Source organism: Cricetulus griseus (assembly GCF_003668045.3).
Source record: "Cricetulus griseus strain 17A/GY chromosome 1 unlocalized genomic scaffold, alternate assembly CriGri-PICRH-1.0 chr1_1, whole genome shotgun sequence".
In the NCBI taxonomy this organism is placed as follows: Eukaryota; Metazoa; Chordata; class Mammalia; order Rodentia; family Cricetidae; genus Cricetulus; species Cricetulus griseus.
Window position 1 is genome coordinate 223,549,245 of NW_023276807.1, and position 17,149 is coordinate 223,566,393.

At 38.8% G+C, this 17,149-nt stretch overlaps 1 protein-coding gene across 1 annotated transcript in view; it reads right to left on the reverse strand.

Annotated features, from left to right (window-relative positions):
* Positions 1–3,179: 3,179 nt before the first annotated feature.
* Adam28 (ADAM metallopeptidase domain 28) overlaps positions 3,180–17,149 on the reverse strand; it is a 51,951-nt gene continuing 37,981 nt past the window's right edge. The window contains exons 16-23 of the mRNA XM_035453370.1: positions 16,597–16,756; positions 13,935–14,015; positions 13,535–13,613; positions 6,407–6,506; positions 5,560–5,571; positions 5,404–5,482; positions 4,423–4,488; positions 3,180–3,230 (exon numbers count right to left, since the gene is read on the reverse strand). Coding sequence (XP_035309261.1) covers positions 3,180–3,230; positions 4,423–4,488; positions 5,404–5,482; positions 5,560–5,571; positions 6,407–6,506; positions 13,535–13,613; positions 13,935–14,015; positions 16,597–16,756 — 628 coding nt within the window. The remainder of the gene's footprint in view (positions 3,231–4,422; positions 4,489–5,403; positions 5,483–5,559; positions 5,572–6,406; positions 6,507–13,534; positions 13,614–13,934; positions 14,016–16,596; positions 16,757–17,149) is intronic.

Consider the following 17,149-nt stretch of genomic DNA (forward strand, 5'->3'; position numbering starts at 1 on the left):
ACAATAGAAATGTATTTCCATATCAGAATAAGGTATTCTAAGTTATAGTCTTATCCTTAAAACTCATCTTAAGTATCTCCATACTTAAGAAACTCCCCCATGGAAAGAAGGGCTTCAACAATGAGAGTTATTTGATAGGTGGAATCTAGATAATTACTGGATATTGAACTGTGCTCTCAAGACATAGAGTGAAAAAACTGTCAGGGGTAAGTAATGTTGGCAATTAATGTAACAGCACAAATATAATAAAGGGAAATGCAACCATGATGATAGGATAGCATGCATCTTGGCAATGGCAAAGCTACTTTACTCATTAGACTGACTGCAACTTCACATGAGAGAAAACCCAACTCAACATTATTTGGACAACAAGGAAAATTTATTGATTGTACAAAATGTCCCAGCAAAAGAGGACCCAGATCAACAATTTTTAATCTACTAGTTCAATAACATCTTGGGAAATTCAGTTGAGTTCTGTTTATCTTTCTGCTCTATCTTGTCCACACCATCCTTGTCTTCAGATCAGAGCACAGCTGAGAGATGCCAGATGTCAACAACCAGAAGAAAGGATGAATGGGGAAACATTCCTCAGAATTTCCCAACAACCATCCTCCCTCATTTCACAGGAACAAAATGGGGAGTTAGTTACCCATTCACCTACAAATCACTGGCAAGGAAATTTTGATTGTTATGAGTGGGTTAGCATAACATGTATGGAGTTATGTCCATTGTTCTAAAAATGGACAGCTAGATAAACTCAAAGTTCTTAAAGCAAGGCAGGGGAGTATTTGGTACATAGCCAACCATATTTGTTCTACCATCTGTTAATGAAGCTGAAGATGTTATGGGTAGCGTGATTCTGTTGTTGACAGACCATCTGATTATTTTTTTACAATCCAGGAATCTGGATGTTTATGCAAGATCTCACAATTTAAAAATTACTTCTTATAAACACAAAACAGTTTTTTTTTTTTTAAAGCACCGTGTGGTCAGCATTTTGATTGAGATCAAATAAAAACACATCTGTAATCCAAACCCTGCCTGTAAGTCAACAGATTGTAACTTCTGGTTTATGTTCATTTCTTTAACTGAAACATTCTTTATTTAAAAGGGGACGCTCACTTTAACCACATAAGTAATTAGCATACAAATAATCTGTGACTGCAGTTTTTAATAAAAACATTTTACTGTATTGTAGGAAATTCCCAAAATAGCAAGGTTAATAAAAGCTTCAGAAGAAAGGGTATCAAAGATATATTCAAAGGTGTTTGCATAATTTTTTTCTTAACTTGATATTCTGATTTGACAAATTAAAACAATCAACACTGCTACTTATTTAATAATGAATGTAATCACTTCCCAGTTCCTTATGATTTTGTTTTGTTACATTGTTTTAGAGGGAGCATCATCCCCTTCCAAATGAGGAAATTAAGGTCATCAAAATTATTTAAGCAGTCAATATCATGGTGAAACAAAGGGGTGAGGAATCCACTAATTAGAATTTTATAGTTTATATATTTCTTTAGCCATCTTCCTATGAGTATGTGACAGACTATTTAAATTATGACAAAGATTCTCAAAAGTGTATCTTTCTTGAAAGTTTTAATATTTTCAAAATACAGCACAAACTAGGCAATGTTAATCTCTCTGACTCTCAAGAGCAGTAGTAATAAGGAATGAGCGTATCTTTTTTCCATCGAACATATCCAGGTTTCCAATCTGATCATTCGATCATCAACCCTGGCTTAGCTGTTTCTTCAGACTTTTGTGTTTGAGTCCCTTAAAGAAAGAAAAACCTCTCAGATGATCAAAGCATCCTAAAAATTTAGGGATGTTGATAGATGTAATGTGAAGGTAATAAGAAAATTGAGAGCGTTCCCTGAAGCCTGCTCTCTACTTTTAAATTGTTTAACACATTAGCAATGAAGAATTCGGAGCAGCAGAAGGTCAAGACGGAAGGTGAGACAGCTCTCACTCTGGGATTCAAATGCCCGATAGGCAATTAGCATAAGGAGGCAGAGGCAGGAGAAATTATGGGCATAAGGCAGAAGATCATGGCTAGTAGCCTAGGGATGCAGAGGGAGTTATGATTGTAGGTGAAGGGTGTGTGGGATGTTGCATCCAGTCACACAGACCACTAGTATGCACTAGTGCACCATCCAGTGCACTCGTGTGAGCAAATGAGCAACTGAGGTCACCACAGCTTTGTAGCTGTGACTTTTCAGTCTCTGTTTTCTGGGTTATTGAAAAAACTCAATACACTTAGGTCAGTCCCTGCCCTAGAATAAACTCATTAGAAGACATGGTAGGGGCTTTTCTCTTTGGCACCAGAGACAATAATAGATCACTTAAGTGGGTGAAGAAGTGAGCTTATTTTGAAAATGGGAAAATGAAGTGATTCTGTGTCGCTAGGTTGAAACAGAAAAGTAAGGCAGCCAGTAGAGATGACATGTTTTCCCCACCATGCTTATTCCTTTCATGAAATTACTGCCTACATCCTCACTACTCTTTTAAGTGCTACCCAATTTCCTGGCGCCAGTTCATACTTCAAATACAAGGCTAAAGGTCTTCTGCTTCACCAACTCCATTTGCATTGACAGCACAATGACTTCTCATTAGCATCACACACTTTGATACAAGTAATATTTGAGGAGCTAGGCACCCCAGGCATGTATGTCTTGTTTGACCCACTAAAACTGAAACATTGTGACAAAAAGAACTTTGGCTTTTTCTCTTTTATATACATCAGAGGGCTAGGCATGAGGAACTAACAACTCATGAGTAGGTAGATTCTGATTTTTGCTTAAAAACTTAAAAACTTGATTTTTATTCCACCTTGCCTTCATGAGTGTTCATCCTCTATCTTTTACAAAAAAATAACAATCATTTCATAAATATCTAATTTTATATCCCCAAGAATGAGCATCAAGAAACAATTCCTTGGAAGACAGTTACCTTATGCATTAGATATATCAATGATTTCTCAACAGTTATAAAATAAAAGAACTGTTTTGTCCTAATAAATATTCAGTAGCCAAATGAGATCACTATAGAAGGAGGCCTTGGCTTTCCAGGACCTCCAGAACAAATGTGCTATGATGAGGTTAGATTAGCCTCGGGATTGCTGACAAAGACACTGTGGATTAGAGACATCTGACAGAAAATCCAGCATCTCATACTTACAAGGAAACAGGAATTGGTGGTGGTGGGAAATTTGGCTTTGTGGTTAGCTAGTAAGAAGATAAAAAGGGAAAATCAGCTTGCAATAGTTTCTTAAGACGTGTGTGCATACTGAATATGTTTAACTGATTTTCAGCAACAGAGACCTTGGAAACTTAACCATGGGAATGATTTTAAACCCATGTGTTTGACACTTTCATTTCGTTACCTGCATACAGACATAAGCACAGTGTCAACAGCTATGTGATGAGAATGGCTACCGTGGCCTTAATTTATGCATCCACACAAATCATATGTTAATGCCCTAATCCCCAGTGTGATTAGGTTAATTTGGGGCATTCACATCTTGGGGGTGGAACTGGATCAGAATTGGATCAATGAAGATACAAAGAAATGATTGTACCTCTCCTTTCCCTATTCTTGCTCCTCCCCTTTCCTATCCATACCCCCTTCCTTCCAGGAAGGAATTCTCACCAGACACCAAGAACTTCCAGATCTTCAATCTTAGAATTTCCAGTCTCAAGAATGGGCAGAAATAAATATTGTTTGATCTATATGGCCTATGCTATTTTTTGCTGCATAAACCTGAACTAAAAATAGATTCTATGGTGCAGATGAATTGTAATGGATGGTTTTGGGCAACTTAATACAAACCTAGATATATCTGGGAGGCGAAAATCTCTATTAAGAATGTGTCTCTTTAGATTGGCCTGTATCATCTGGATTAATAATTGATGGGGGAGGGCCCAACCCATTGTGGGTGGTGCCACCCTTGGGTGGGTAGTCTTGCATTGTATATGACAGTAGGCTGAGCAAGCCATGGAAAGAGATACAGATATCAGCACTCTCCCATGGCTTCTGCTCCATATCCTGCCCTGGCTTCCCTCAGTGATGAACTTAAGAAGCTATAAGCTGAAATAAATCACTTTCTCCAACTTCTTCTTGGTAATGATTTTTTAACTCAGCAATAGAAAGCCTAGCTAAGACATGAGTATTCTGCATAATCAGTTTCTACCTCCAGGTTCTTAATTTAAGGGATTAATTCAAGAGGAAAAATGTTGAGGCACATATTCCCATAATTTGCATTTAAAAGTTTTGCAGAAGAATTTATATTTTTCATTAATAAATATGCACACAAATCTCAATATTCTGAATCAACAGTTGAGTACTGTGGGTTATGTCTTTTGGGAGCATTTTCTTGAGGTTGGACTGGATTAAAGAGAAGAGAAGTTGCTAACTCACGACATAAGGTGGAGGCTCATTCTCTTCGGTGGGCATATCAGACACGTGGAGCTTCATCTGACTCATCTAAAATGAAGAAGTTAAATTTTACAATGAAACCATCAGGTCCCAAAGTGCAGCCAGCAGGTAAGTTACCCTTCACCAGCCTGCATGCTAAGGATGAAGCTGACACTGGGAGATAAGACAGGAGCAATCCTAGTTGCCCAGTTGTAACATTTATAGGATGATTTCCCCAGGGCTTGCCAGGACAACTTCTGTCTAAACCATCACCACTGATGCTGTGCTATCTACTTCAGCTCAAAGCCCTAAACACAGAAAACACGGAGAAGGCTGCAAATGTCATGCAAGTTATGTGCTACATGGTTGATCATACATATATACACATCACTTTTTTGCATAGAGAAATTTACCATGAGTAATAATTAACTTAGAGTCTGGGTGGACAGAGTGAGAGTGAGTTGGAGGGGTGGACAGAATAAGTGGAGAAAAGGGACAGGGAGGGGAAAAGAGAGAGGGGGGAGGAGGAGGAGAAGCTGTCAACATTTCTCCCCTTTATTCTCTTTGCGTTTCTGGAGCTCTTTCTGCAAGGGCTTTTATAAGATCCTTTTTTTTTTTTTTTTTTGGTTTTTCAAGACAGGGTTTCTCTGTGTAGATTTGGAGCCTATCCTGGCACTTGCTCTGGAGATCAGGCTGGCCTCGAACTCACAGAGATCCGCCTGCCTCTGCCTCCCAAGTGTTAGGATTAAAGGCGTGCGCCACCAATGCCCGGCATATAAGATTCTGTTTTGTATGTTAACAAAACACTAGGGGAAGTGGACTGCATATGTGGGCACAGATCTCACAGTCCATGCTTTTCGCTGACGTGGGGTAGATTTCTAGGCACTGCTGCACACAATAACAGACATATTGTCAGAATAATAAAAGAAGGGGGTAAATCATAAACTCAGGCATCACAAAATAACAGTCCAAACTTGAATTCACCTCCTGGGGTTGAACCGCCTTCACCTTTGGGGGTTTACACTTCTGCTTGTGTAACTTGGCATCCGTGGTGGACAATGGCCTATAAGTAAAAACATGTCCTGTGAGCTGAACAGCACCTTTCAGCATGCCAGGAAGACTCAACAGAGGATGGACAACTTCCTTTGCCTCCTGCATGATGCTCTGCTAGCAGTATTCCATCTGCTCTCAGAACACTCCTCAGCTTTTAGTTGCAAGTTATTCACCATTATTATCCTGTGGTTAATAACTAGACATTTTCTTTTTGTTTCTTGGCAGAACCCTGATCTATAATGACAATGAAGTTAAGCCAACTTTTATCTAAATCATGACATTTAGTGATTTTTAATTCAGTAAGTATTTCCCTGAGTCATTTTGTATGAAATAAGTTCCACCAAAATAATTCAGTCTTGGAAAGTGCTATAAAATAATCTTGTTTGTTAAGATGGTTTATAAGAAAAAGGATTTGAATGCCAATCAAGCCTCAACGTCTCACTTTGGAAGAATGCATAGGCCTTTGTTAACATTTCTGTCTCCTCTAAACTTGCTAAAAGTTAATTCCATAGCCTTAAGAGACCTAGAATTCATATTTCATCCAAAGAGTGGGAATACTGCAGCTGCTTCATGAAGTCCTCTCAAAGATGAAATGAGATGATAGAAAAGCCCCAGCACAAGGTCTACTAGACAACTATCTATCAATGTGCTCTTCTATTCTTATAATAAATGCAAAAGTATTTAATAATGAGGCCCAATTTCACTATTGTTATTAATTATAAAAATAGCCACTTCGAGGAGAAAAAGATGTGTATCTGGTTGTGAAAGTTTGTCCAGTCAAATGGCCACCTATTCTCTCACCTGTGGAAAACATGCCTGTGTGGTTTTCTCAATATTTGTAGTAAAATAAAATTAAACTTGAATGATTAAGTCATAGATTCCAATGTCTAATGAAGTAGGGGTTAAAGGGTCCCCAAAGCAGATGAAGGCTTACCTCTGCTGCTTCCTTCTGGCACTTTGGTGTCGGATCACTATAGCAACCACCACAAAGATGACTGCCAGGGGAAAGAGCACACCAACCACGATGGAGAAATCTACAAAGAAGAGCACAAGGACACCATTAAGACCGAGGAGCTCGTCTCACTCTAGTCTGTCTCTTTCCTTCCATCCTTCCTTTCATCCTTCCTTCCTTCATTCTACCCCTCCACCATTCCCTCCCTCATTTCTTCCTTCCCTCCCTTCTTTCCTCTATCTTTCACTCTCTCCCTTTCTTTTTTCCTCTTGTTTTCAGAAAGGATCTGACCATGTAGCCCAGGCTGCTCTCAAACTTGCCTCAAACTCCCATGTAACAGAATTACAATGGAATGCCATTGCATATGGCCTGACTATTTTATTTGCCTCAAATTTTATCTAGCTTTTAACAAATGAACCTGTCTGCCTGGAAAGTTATATATGATGGTTAACCTTTACTATCATCTTGTCTGTGAAAGAAGACATGGACTGGGTTCCCAGGCTCAATTGAAGAGGGTAACAAGCTGGAAAACCTATGGGTACTGCATTCATCTCTCTCTGCTTCCTGACTGCAGGTACAACATCACCTGTCACCTCTCTGTTCTCCCACTACTATGTGTTCCCTACCATAATGGGTTGTAATCTCAAAACTATAAGCCAAAGCAAACCCTTCCTTCCTTAAGACAATTTTATCCAGTATTTCATCAAGAAAAAGAAAACTAACATAGTTGGTAAAATGTAAACCATGTTGATCATGATTTGGGTGCTAACATTTATAAACAGAAAGTAAAAAAAATCCATAGGAGACCTTACATAGGAGGAGGATTAATGTCTTCTTACTGAAAATTCTTTGAAGGGAGCAAGGGTGGCTGCAGTAATTAGAGAGTGAAGGCTGGGAGGCTACAGGAGGATATGGAGCAAGGAGGATGGCAGAGCAGGAAAACTCCAGCTTTGGAATGGAAGGAGAAAGAGATGGTATTGCCCCCATTGTCAAATAAAGAGCAGAGACATGAGTAAAAAAAAATGAAAGGACATAATTCATGCTTTGTCTTTGTTCTTCACCCCTAGTCTAAGTAATACATTCAGCCTGGATCTTTTGCAATCTTGTGTTCATTTTGCTTGTAACCATCTGAAACCAACAGAAACCATGAAGCACACGCATCTGAAGGTCAGAGCAGCCACTGCTCTTTGTACATAGTCCTGTAGCAAGACTGACAGTTACAAAAATACAAGAAAATCTTGCAAGGGTGCAGACAAAACACAAAACCAAAGGCAGATGCCTTAGAAAGCAGAATTCAAGATAAAAATGACGTCTAATTCTATTCAGCTTCCATAAAATTATTGTTCAAGGAAATCAAAGAAAGACTAGGGGCTTGGCATTTCTGCTAGAAACAGCTAGTCTTCAGAATGGGGGTGAGTGGATGCATTGGAACTAATGTCAGAATAAGAAGCATTTTAAGAACACTGTATCAGAGTACTTGGAATACTGTCAGTGCTTACAAACACTCAAAATCTGAGAGAACAACGTTGTGGTTTGGGATAAAAAAATATTACTAACAGACAGTAAGTGTGCACTTCAAGATAGAAAAACAGTGAATGGCAAATCTAGTCTTTTCTATTGCTAGCAATGATGGTCTTGAACAGCATATAGCATGAAGCTTTTACAAAGCATCCTCCTCAATCCATGAAAATACTAAAAAAATAGAAGATTTTCTTTGTAGGCACTGATGAGGTAATAAAAATTTAGAAGAATGACCCCTAGTAGGTAAGCACATTCCAGGGCAGGCCTTACATCCACTCCCAAGAGTGGACTAGAAGAGGAAGAAGAGAAGAACAAGATGATGACAATGACTGGAAGCTGGATGGATAGGGAGGTGGATGGATAGGGTGAATCTGGGAGGAGTGGAAGAGAGGGGTAAATACTATCAGAATGCATTATACAGGATTCTCAGCGTATTAATAAAAATACAGTTTAAGAAAAGACAGAGCAGGAAATGAACCCAGGAAGAAGTTTCAGATAAACCTTGGTGGGAGAGTGCTTGACTAGTATACATAAGGTCCAGGTGCAGTCTCCAGGACTGACAACCAAAACTGAGAAACACGAGGAAGAAGGATTTGGGAACACAGAAAAGCAGAAAGAGCAGGAACTGTGCCTTCAATGACAATGGCGTCTCAATATGTGTTTATGGACTGTATGTAACTAATGCACCACTCTACAGTGGGGATGCAGGGTGCACCCGGCACACTATGCTCAATGTTGCTATGCATCTACAATTGCTTAAAAGTAATATCTAATTAATCAAATAAAGAAATGTAACATCTAATTAATCAAATAAAGAAATGTGGTAAACTTTGGACAACTAATAAAAGAATGAAAAATGCATACCCTCCAAATTCATAAAAGAAAAAAGGATTAACAAAATGGACAACTTGTGTATAATACTGCACAAATTTTTTTTAAAAAGTAAAAAGAAGCATAGGCGAGGAAAGACACATAGAAACTGCACAATATAATTGAGGGTTTGTATCCCAGCACATTAGTAGTTTGTTCTCCAAAAATTTTGAAAAATAAATCTAAACCCAAAGGTATGTGAGATAGCAAGGTTTTAAAAAATGCATTATTTTCTTAAAATGTTCAAGTTTCAGGAGGATTAAGAAAGGATGAATGTAAATGTGGAGATATTATAGCAACACAAACAGATGGAGCATTGTGGTTCAGACATCCTCATCTCCAGGAACTGTAGACTTTAAAAGACAAGAAGCAACAGAGATGCCTAGTTCCAGTTCATAACAATGACAGTGTTAGTCCACTGTGAAGAACTGACTATTCTAAATATGTATACGAATAACACCTTGATTTCTAATCAATTAGTCACTGACAGTACCAAATTGTAATGTCAAAATTAAGTCAAGGTTTACTTATTTTATTTTTATTTATATAGGTGTGTTTAATTGCATGTATGTATGTGCCCCTTGTGAATGGAGTTCTTAGATTCCCTAGAAATAGAGTTACAGATGGTTGTGACTCTTGAAGCTAGGAATCAAACCAGCATCCTCCATAAAAGCAGCAGGTACTCTTAACTGCTAAACCATCTCACCCACCCCTAATACACCTTTACAGTGGTTCTTTTTAAGATATCTATACAGTAACTGATAGAACAAAGAAAATAAACTAGTAGCTGGGTTTATATATGAACAATGGTACAGACCAGCTTTACACACAGAACACAAATAGGCAAAAGAGGACACAAGTGCATAGTTCATGTTACCATATTTTGATACACAGAAAACATGCACACATGATTATGTACTTAGCCATAAGGTAAGCTTCAATGAATTTCAGCATATGCTCCACATAAAATATTCTCTGATTACCATGCAATTATTCTAAATATTAACTAAATAATAACTAGGAAAATCCCCATTTTTCTCGCATGTTAAGAAGCAGATGGCAGGAGAGTAGTGGTGGGGAGAGCCAGGGATATGTAATAGTCAGCTACAAATGAGCTAGAGTATTACACACTAGGGATAGTATAGGTGGAAGCTCACTGTACAGTGGAAAAATCTGGTACAAGGATTTATGAGTACCTTTTACCATAAAAAAATGATGACTGTACTTTATCTGATAATGTATGTATGCAGCATGGTTACTGTTTTACACACATATTATGGCTCTTTTGATGTGTATAAGAAGTTGGTTTTACTCATGACTTTAGAGTCTATGATTAAGTCCCAAGGTAGAGAAGTTGAAACATGACAACCGTGTTTGTAAAGGAACTAGAGTCTTTTCAGAAACACGCCAGACCCTGACTTTTGCTAAGATGAGAATCCAATTAAAAACAGTGCTTTGCCTGTCACATATCTAACTCTTAAGAGTTACATGTCAAGCTGGAAAAATAATTGTACATTTATGTCTGCAAACCACACTGTTTTTGTGTCCTACTTGTGGACACAAAATGATTCATTAGAAAAAAAAATGTGTGTAGTAGAAACAAGGAAAAGTAACAGTGAATTATAAAACAAAACCGAATTTTCTCGGCCAAAATAAGTAATAAATGTTTGAAGAAGTGGTTGTGTTTATATTTACTTCAAAATTACATAATGTCAGCATGTACCAAACTATCTCATGATGTCCCATAAGCACACACACTTTAATGTTTTTCCCTGTCAATTAAGTAAGGATAAAATAAAAATGTGTCTATTCCAATATAGTTATGAAAGTAGAACTGACTTAAAAACCTAATCTTATTTCTGTGGATTCCATGGTAACATTTCTATTTATTTCTATATAAACAGAAATACTTAGTGACATAAATAAGTGCTCTTAAATACAATTTAGAAAGTTGCATCCAGACAAACTTCCTGAAAGATTACTCATAGGTTTAGAGAGTCTTACAGTCTTAAATTGTTTATTGGGTATGAATTTTACTACAAACATTACTTATATTAATGGTGAAGTGGCGTCGGAGAGTGTTGTGTCTTCTCCAAGCTGATAAGCCACCCCCCCCCAACTGAGTGGTGGCTCTTTTGGCCCCTTCCCAAGGCCAAAGTTCTTGTAGGCTGCTGATGTCAGCCCACATGGACTGGTTGGGTGATCCACTGAGTGTCAGTATTTCTTCTGAGCTTTATGGAATGGATCGATGAGGATAATGTCAAATTTGTACACGGAACCTTCACCAACCCAATAAGAGTTCAGAACTCTCCCAGTTTAATAGGTGAATAAAAATGAAGGTTTCAAGAAGAGCTAAGTCACAGTTTAAGGTTATTTTAGTGAAAATTGGAACCATCAAAGAGCTTTCTAATTAGATAGTTGATTCTGTCCTAAATGTACCCCACAACCCCACCCAAAGAATGATAAACTGCAGATAATAATATATTGTATCTAATAACCTTAAAAGGTAATGGAGTTTAGAATCTCCAGGAAGGTAGGAAGTAAAGGTCTTGGGCAAACAGAAGAAGTAAGTTGAAGCATAAACATTGAAAATAATTATTATTCTTTTCTTTGAAATGCCAGAAAGTATTTGAACTTAGGACAAACAGTTCATACAGGCCCACCCCTAACCACATCTCCATTCCCATCCTCTGTGTACACCGGACAATATTGTTTCATGATCCCTGGGACAAAATGCCAGCAATCTCTCCCTAGAGACACTGGGGCTTGGTACAGGAGTACACAAAGTTCACTGAATCTTGCTCCAGATGCCTATTCTGAACCATGCAGAGAAAGGAGTTCAAGGAGTGCACTCAAGAAAAACAGAAGGGAATTCATAAAGATCTTTCTCTCAGTTTAGAGTATTCTTTGTGATGGCAACCAAAAGCAAAGATTCCCATGCTGGTTCATTCCCTTCTTGATGACCTATAGGGTGGCCTGCTTCCTACTCAGTCTCATGTTCTACACAAAGAGTTATCAGTGAGAGGAACAAACTTTCCAAATGCAAAGAAAACCCATGTGGGCCAGTTTGAGTCATCTTATTTTCTGGTCTAACAAAGATCACACATGCGAAGGAAAAAAGAGTCAATGAAATGTGGACAGCATGGGAGTGAACGGGACAGCCCACCTACAGGCAGTATGTGGGTAAACAGGACAGCCCACCTGTAGGCAGTGTACGAGTGAACAGGACAGCCCACCTGCAGGCAGTGTATGAGTGAACAGGACAGCCCACCTGCAGGCAGTGTCTGAGTGAACAGGACAGCCCACCTATAGGCAGTGTATGGGTGAACTGGATAGCACCTGTAGGCAGTATTTGAATGAATAGAAGAGCATATCTCAAAATGAAGGAAAAACTCACAGAGCAGAACCCAGGCCTACCATCATCATCCAAGTCATGTTCTCAGAGTGGGTCATGAGTTAATATTACCTAATGTTGTTTCTACTGTGGAAATGGAAAAAATACAAAAAACAAGTAAGAAAATATGATTTTTGAAGTATTATTACAAATGAAAGTTTGACGATACCTTTTTGTATGACGATTGACAATGCAAGAGTGTTGAAAATATGATTTGAATGTTGCTAAAGAGACTTTGAGGATGAAAAGTATGTGTTCAATAGCTACAGAACAGGAGTTTGAAGAGGGTAGAAAAAAGACAGTGAAATATATATATACTAAGGTAAAATTCAATACTGTCAACCTGATGGATTTAGGATCATCTAGAAGACAAATTCTAGGAGTGGCTGTGAGTAAGTTTCAAGATTAAAATAAATGAGGTAGGAAAAACCTACCCTAAATGTTGGTGGAACCATTCCCTGGGCCAGAGACAGAGACCAGTTCTAAGTGGGATATCCTTATCAAACTCCCATCTCAAGGCTCAGGGATGCAGAAGAGGATGCAAGAAGACGGTCAGAGCCAGAGGTGATGGATGACTCCAAGGAAATGGAACCATCTAGACACATCAGGACTGATACAAATGAATTCACAGAAACTGTGACAGCATGCACAAGACCTGCCCAGGTTCAAACCAGACAGACTACTAGCAGGGGGAAGAAGGAGACAAAAGTCCCACCCTAACCAAGAAGCTTTGCAATTGATATCTGTTGGGAAAGGGAAAGTCCATTTCCTCAAGTGGAGCCTCACTGGGTATACCAATCACACTGCAGGACAAGCCCCGGGCAGACACAATATGGAATCCATGTGTTTCTGTGCAACTTTTGTGTTGCTGTTTTTCCTTTTTCTGTTTTTCTCTATTTTTTTAGTTTTGAGAGAGAGAGAGAGAGAGAGAGAGAGAGAGAGAGAGAGAGAGAACATAAAGTTGGAGCTAGTAGATTGGGGATCTGGACAGGTAGAAAGGATTTGGGAGAAGCTAATGAAGGGAAAAGAATATTCAAAATGCATTCCAAAAGCTAATTTTAATAAAATAATATTTTCAAAAAGAGAAGAGGCAGAGAGGTGAACACCAGCATTCGCCTGTTTCCTGACTGTGGAAGCGACGTGACAGCTGCCTCACGCCTCCCCTGCTACCGTGACTTCCCCACCATCACAGATGGCATCCTGTGATTCCAAGCAAGCCTCACATTTCTTGAGTCACAGAAGCAGGAAAGTGACTAACACAAACACAGAGGAAGAGCTTGGCAGAAGGGGACAAGTTCTCAGGCCAGAGATGCAGGGTTACCTACGGAAGACTGTGGCAGAATCCTCACAGTCAGGAGGGGCCCATCCTTCCTTGCACTGACACTGCAGCTCATGGTCACACACCTAGTGGAAGAAGGGATGCTGTGTCACCATGAGACTTAGAGCACCATTCAAGGCCCCGTTCTTTCACAGTGAAGGTGATTTCAGCATGAGAGGGAGCCCTGCTCTTCCTGCTTTCATCCCCTCAGGTGAAGTATTAATGACAAAAGATTTCAACAATGGGCACTCAGAGGCAGTATCCCATGCTATATACTCCTGAGTGTCAGGTAAATATTAGTAACTATGATCACCTAGCGCTGAAGGTATTGTTTCAGCTTCACGACAACAGAATTGGGAAATTTCATACGGCTTATCAAAGTGGGAATATCTGCTTTCCAAACTTACTGCATGGCCCCTGCACTTCGAGGAGCAGTTGTTTGATTTGTATGTCTTCTCCATGTCCACACACTCTGCATTAATGCACACCTGAAACAACGTGGAAACATGAACTTGATGGAACATTTCCAACAGTTCCATCTCTGTCAATGATGAGCTGGAATTGAGTCTTCAATTTTTCATCATTTCTATGTGATCAAACTCACCTTTTGAAATAACATTTTATTACTTCCTTGTTTCCTAAGAATTTCCTGCAACATGTTCTAATCATATTTACTCTCCCAGCTCTTTCCAAGTCCAGCCCCTACCTACCCAACTGGTGTCTTTAAGATAAAAAGAGCAGGACCAGTTTGTGCTGTAAAAATATTCTTGAATATGTGGCTTTCCACCAGAGTGTGGTCTGCTTTCCAGGGAATATACTTTTGAGGAAAACTGACACTCTTCCATTAGCCACAAATGCCAAGAATACCTCATATAGGAGTGGAGCCTTGAGTCCACCTTCCCCCTATTTGTTAGGATGTTGTCTGGCTTGAGATTACACTGGTCCTGTTCATCCTGTCACAGTATCTTTGAGTTCATATGTACAGATGTGCTCTTGTGTATATATAATATTTCTTCTTATTATTTTTATCTATGTATCTGTGAGTGAATGCTACAAGTATGCCAGTGGCTGCAAAGGCCAGAAAGGAGTGTGAGATCCCCTGGAACTGAAGTTATATGTAGTTGTGGACTATAATGGATTTGGGGAAACATACTTGGGTCCTATGGAATATCAGCATGTGCTATTAACCACTGAGTCATCTCCCAGCAACCAAACTCAACATTTTATTAAGAAAACACTTTAAGATGTCTTTGCTTTCTTTCTGATAGGCATCTCTTATCATCCAACAGCTCCTCACATTTGGAGCTATTCTTGATCACAGAATTAAGCATTGCTATAATTAACATCTGGAAGGAAGTGCTGGGATTACATTACACATGATACTACTACAGTAACGTTTGTGAGTGAGAAGTAAAGGCCATGCCACTCTTTTATGTATCATTACCAGAGGAGCTAGCATTGATTGAGCACCCACCAGTTTCAAAGCACTGAAATTGACAAAGCTTGCCTTTATGAGACTGAATTAACCTCACTAACAATAGTTTGTTTTAGTTCTATCCATTTACCTGCAAGTTTTGTGCTTTCATTTTTCTTTGCCCTCATATTACATTTTGTATGCATACTGCATCATTCTTATCCATTCATTTGTTGATGGACATCTAAGTTGATTCCATTTCCTAACTATTGTGCAGAGAGTGGCAATTAGCATGGGTATGTAAGTGTCTCTATAGTAGGATATAAATTTCCTTTGTATTTGTTTCCAGAAGCAGTACGGTTGTTTCAGTTTCCTGCACAAGGCTCACATAAGATCAAGCCAATCAACATTTATACATAGATGGAGTAGATGAATTCCAGGCCCAACCTTTTTTAAGGAACTATTGGCAACTGTTGGTTGCTGGAGAAAAGAGAATTGTTCTTCTCTGAGTGTGTGACAACTGGTAGATTTCATGATCCAGTGTATGGCTGTACACCCTTGCACATATGAGCAGCACTAATAATACTTAGCGGGTTATTAAAAGGAGATGGAGGAGGAAAATTATGAGGGTGGGGGAATAATAATGAAGTTATAAGGGAAATGTTGGAAAGGATACTAGGAGAGTTGGAAGGAAAAGTGGGAGTATATCTGATCGTATTTCACTGTATGTACATCTGAAACTACCAAAAAATTTGCAAAATTTGATAACATGATTCTAAGCACATGGTGGGCACTTATTAAACACTACCAAAGAGATGGGTGCAGACATGCATAAATCAGCGGAAAAAACATATTGTGAGCATGGAGTTCTGAGGAAGAAAGGAGGTGGCCAGAGGTGTTGAGTGTGGCTCTGTTCTCATTCTTTTCTTTCATTTAGTTTCCTTGTATGATTGCATTTGAATAAAATGCTCTCTTACAAGCAAATGGGAAACTTTCAACAGTAAAGATCCAAGTGTATTGAAGTTCAAGGGTCATTACTAATTTGAATTGTTAGACTATAGACACCTGACTTTATTAATAGGGTGGGTATCTATGTGCTTCCTGGGCTGACTGAGAACTTCCTTAGTCCTGTGAGTGAGCTTAAACAAACATTGGCCACTGTGGTACGTCCCTGTCCTTTTTCAGGTGCACTACCATCAATTGGGTGATAAAACTCTGGGCAATGGAAACTCATGTCACATTAGTGGTCATGATTATGCTTTAGGCCAAAATTTCTTCTTGTTAAGAAAAGATGTACAAAGGACAGACTTGTTTTTCCTGTTTCTGCAGGGCTGGATGATGAACATGGTGCATGAATGGGTAGAGTAGCACACTGCAGATGGCAGGAGGCAATGACAAACAGCTTTGGTCCTTGGTGGTGGCACTGCATCACCGAGTTTACAATGCAGGCTGTTGTATCTCTGAACCTACCATTGTCTTAGGTAATAACTGCCCTAATTATTTCAGTCTGTTAGTTTTTCTTCTGTTTCTCTACAGCCTGTATATCCTAGCAGCATGTGAACTGTGATTATAGAAATCATTAAAACCTTAGTGAGTTAAAAAGAATCCAGGTACATATGTTGGATGATGAATTGTGGATAACAATTTCAACTTGCCTTTTTATTTCCACACTTGGTTCCATTGGCCACCATGTCTATTCTTTGACTGGTGTCTTCAGGATCAAATAATTTACACGTCAGAAAAGATATTGTAAGTCCTTTCCATGGCAGATCATCTGACCCACCTTCACAGAACAACTTGCCACACATGGCATCTCTAAAAACAACAATGACAACAAAATTACAAACTATATCCCAGGATTCAAATTTCAGTCTTATGCAAATACAAACCAGCCTTTGCCTACTAATATTTAAAAATAATATTTCCCTTATAACAGCGACTTCTAGTTGTACCTGTGTACAATGTCCTTATTCTACATTAACACAATCATTGTGTAATAATAAAATGTATTGTTTCTCAAATACAGATCCCTTTACAACTAATTTTTGCCAGGTTTTTAAGTTATGGCTAATGGGAGTGGGGTAGAATCTTAAGTGTAAATTCTGAAGATGGCCTTGAATAAGGGAACATGCCCCATTCTGGGCATCTTTTTTTTTTTTCTCAGTTGAGATGATGCAATGTGTGCTACTTTTTGTTAACACAATCTGT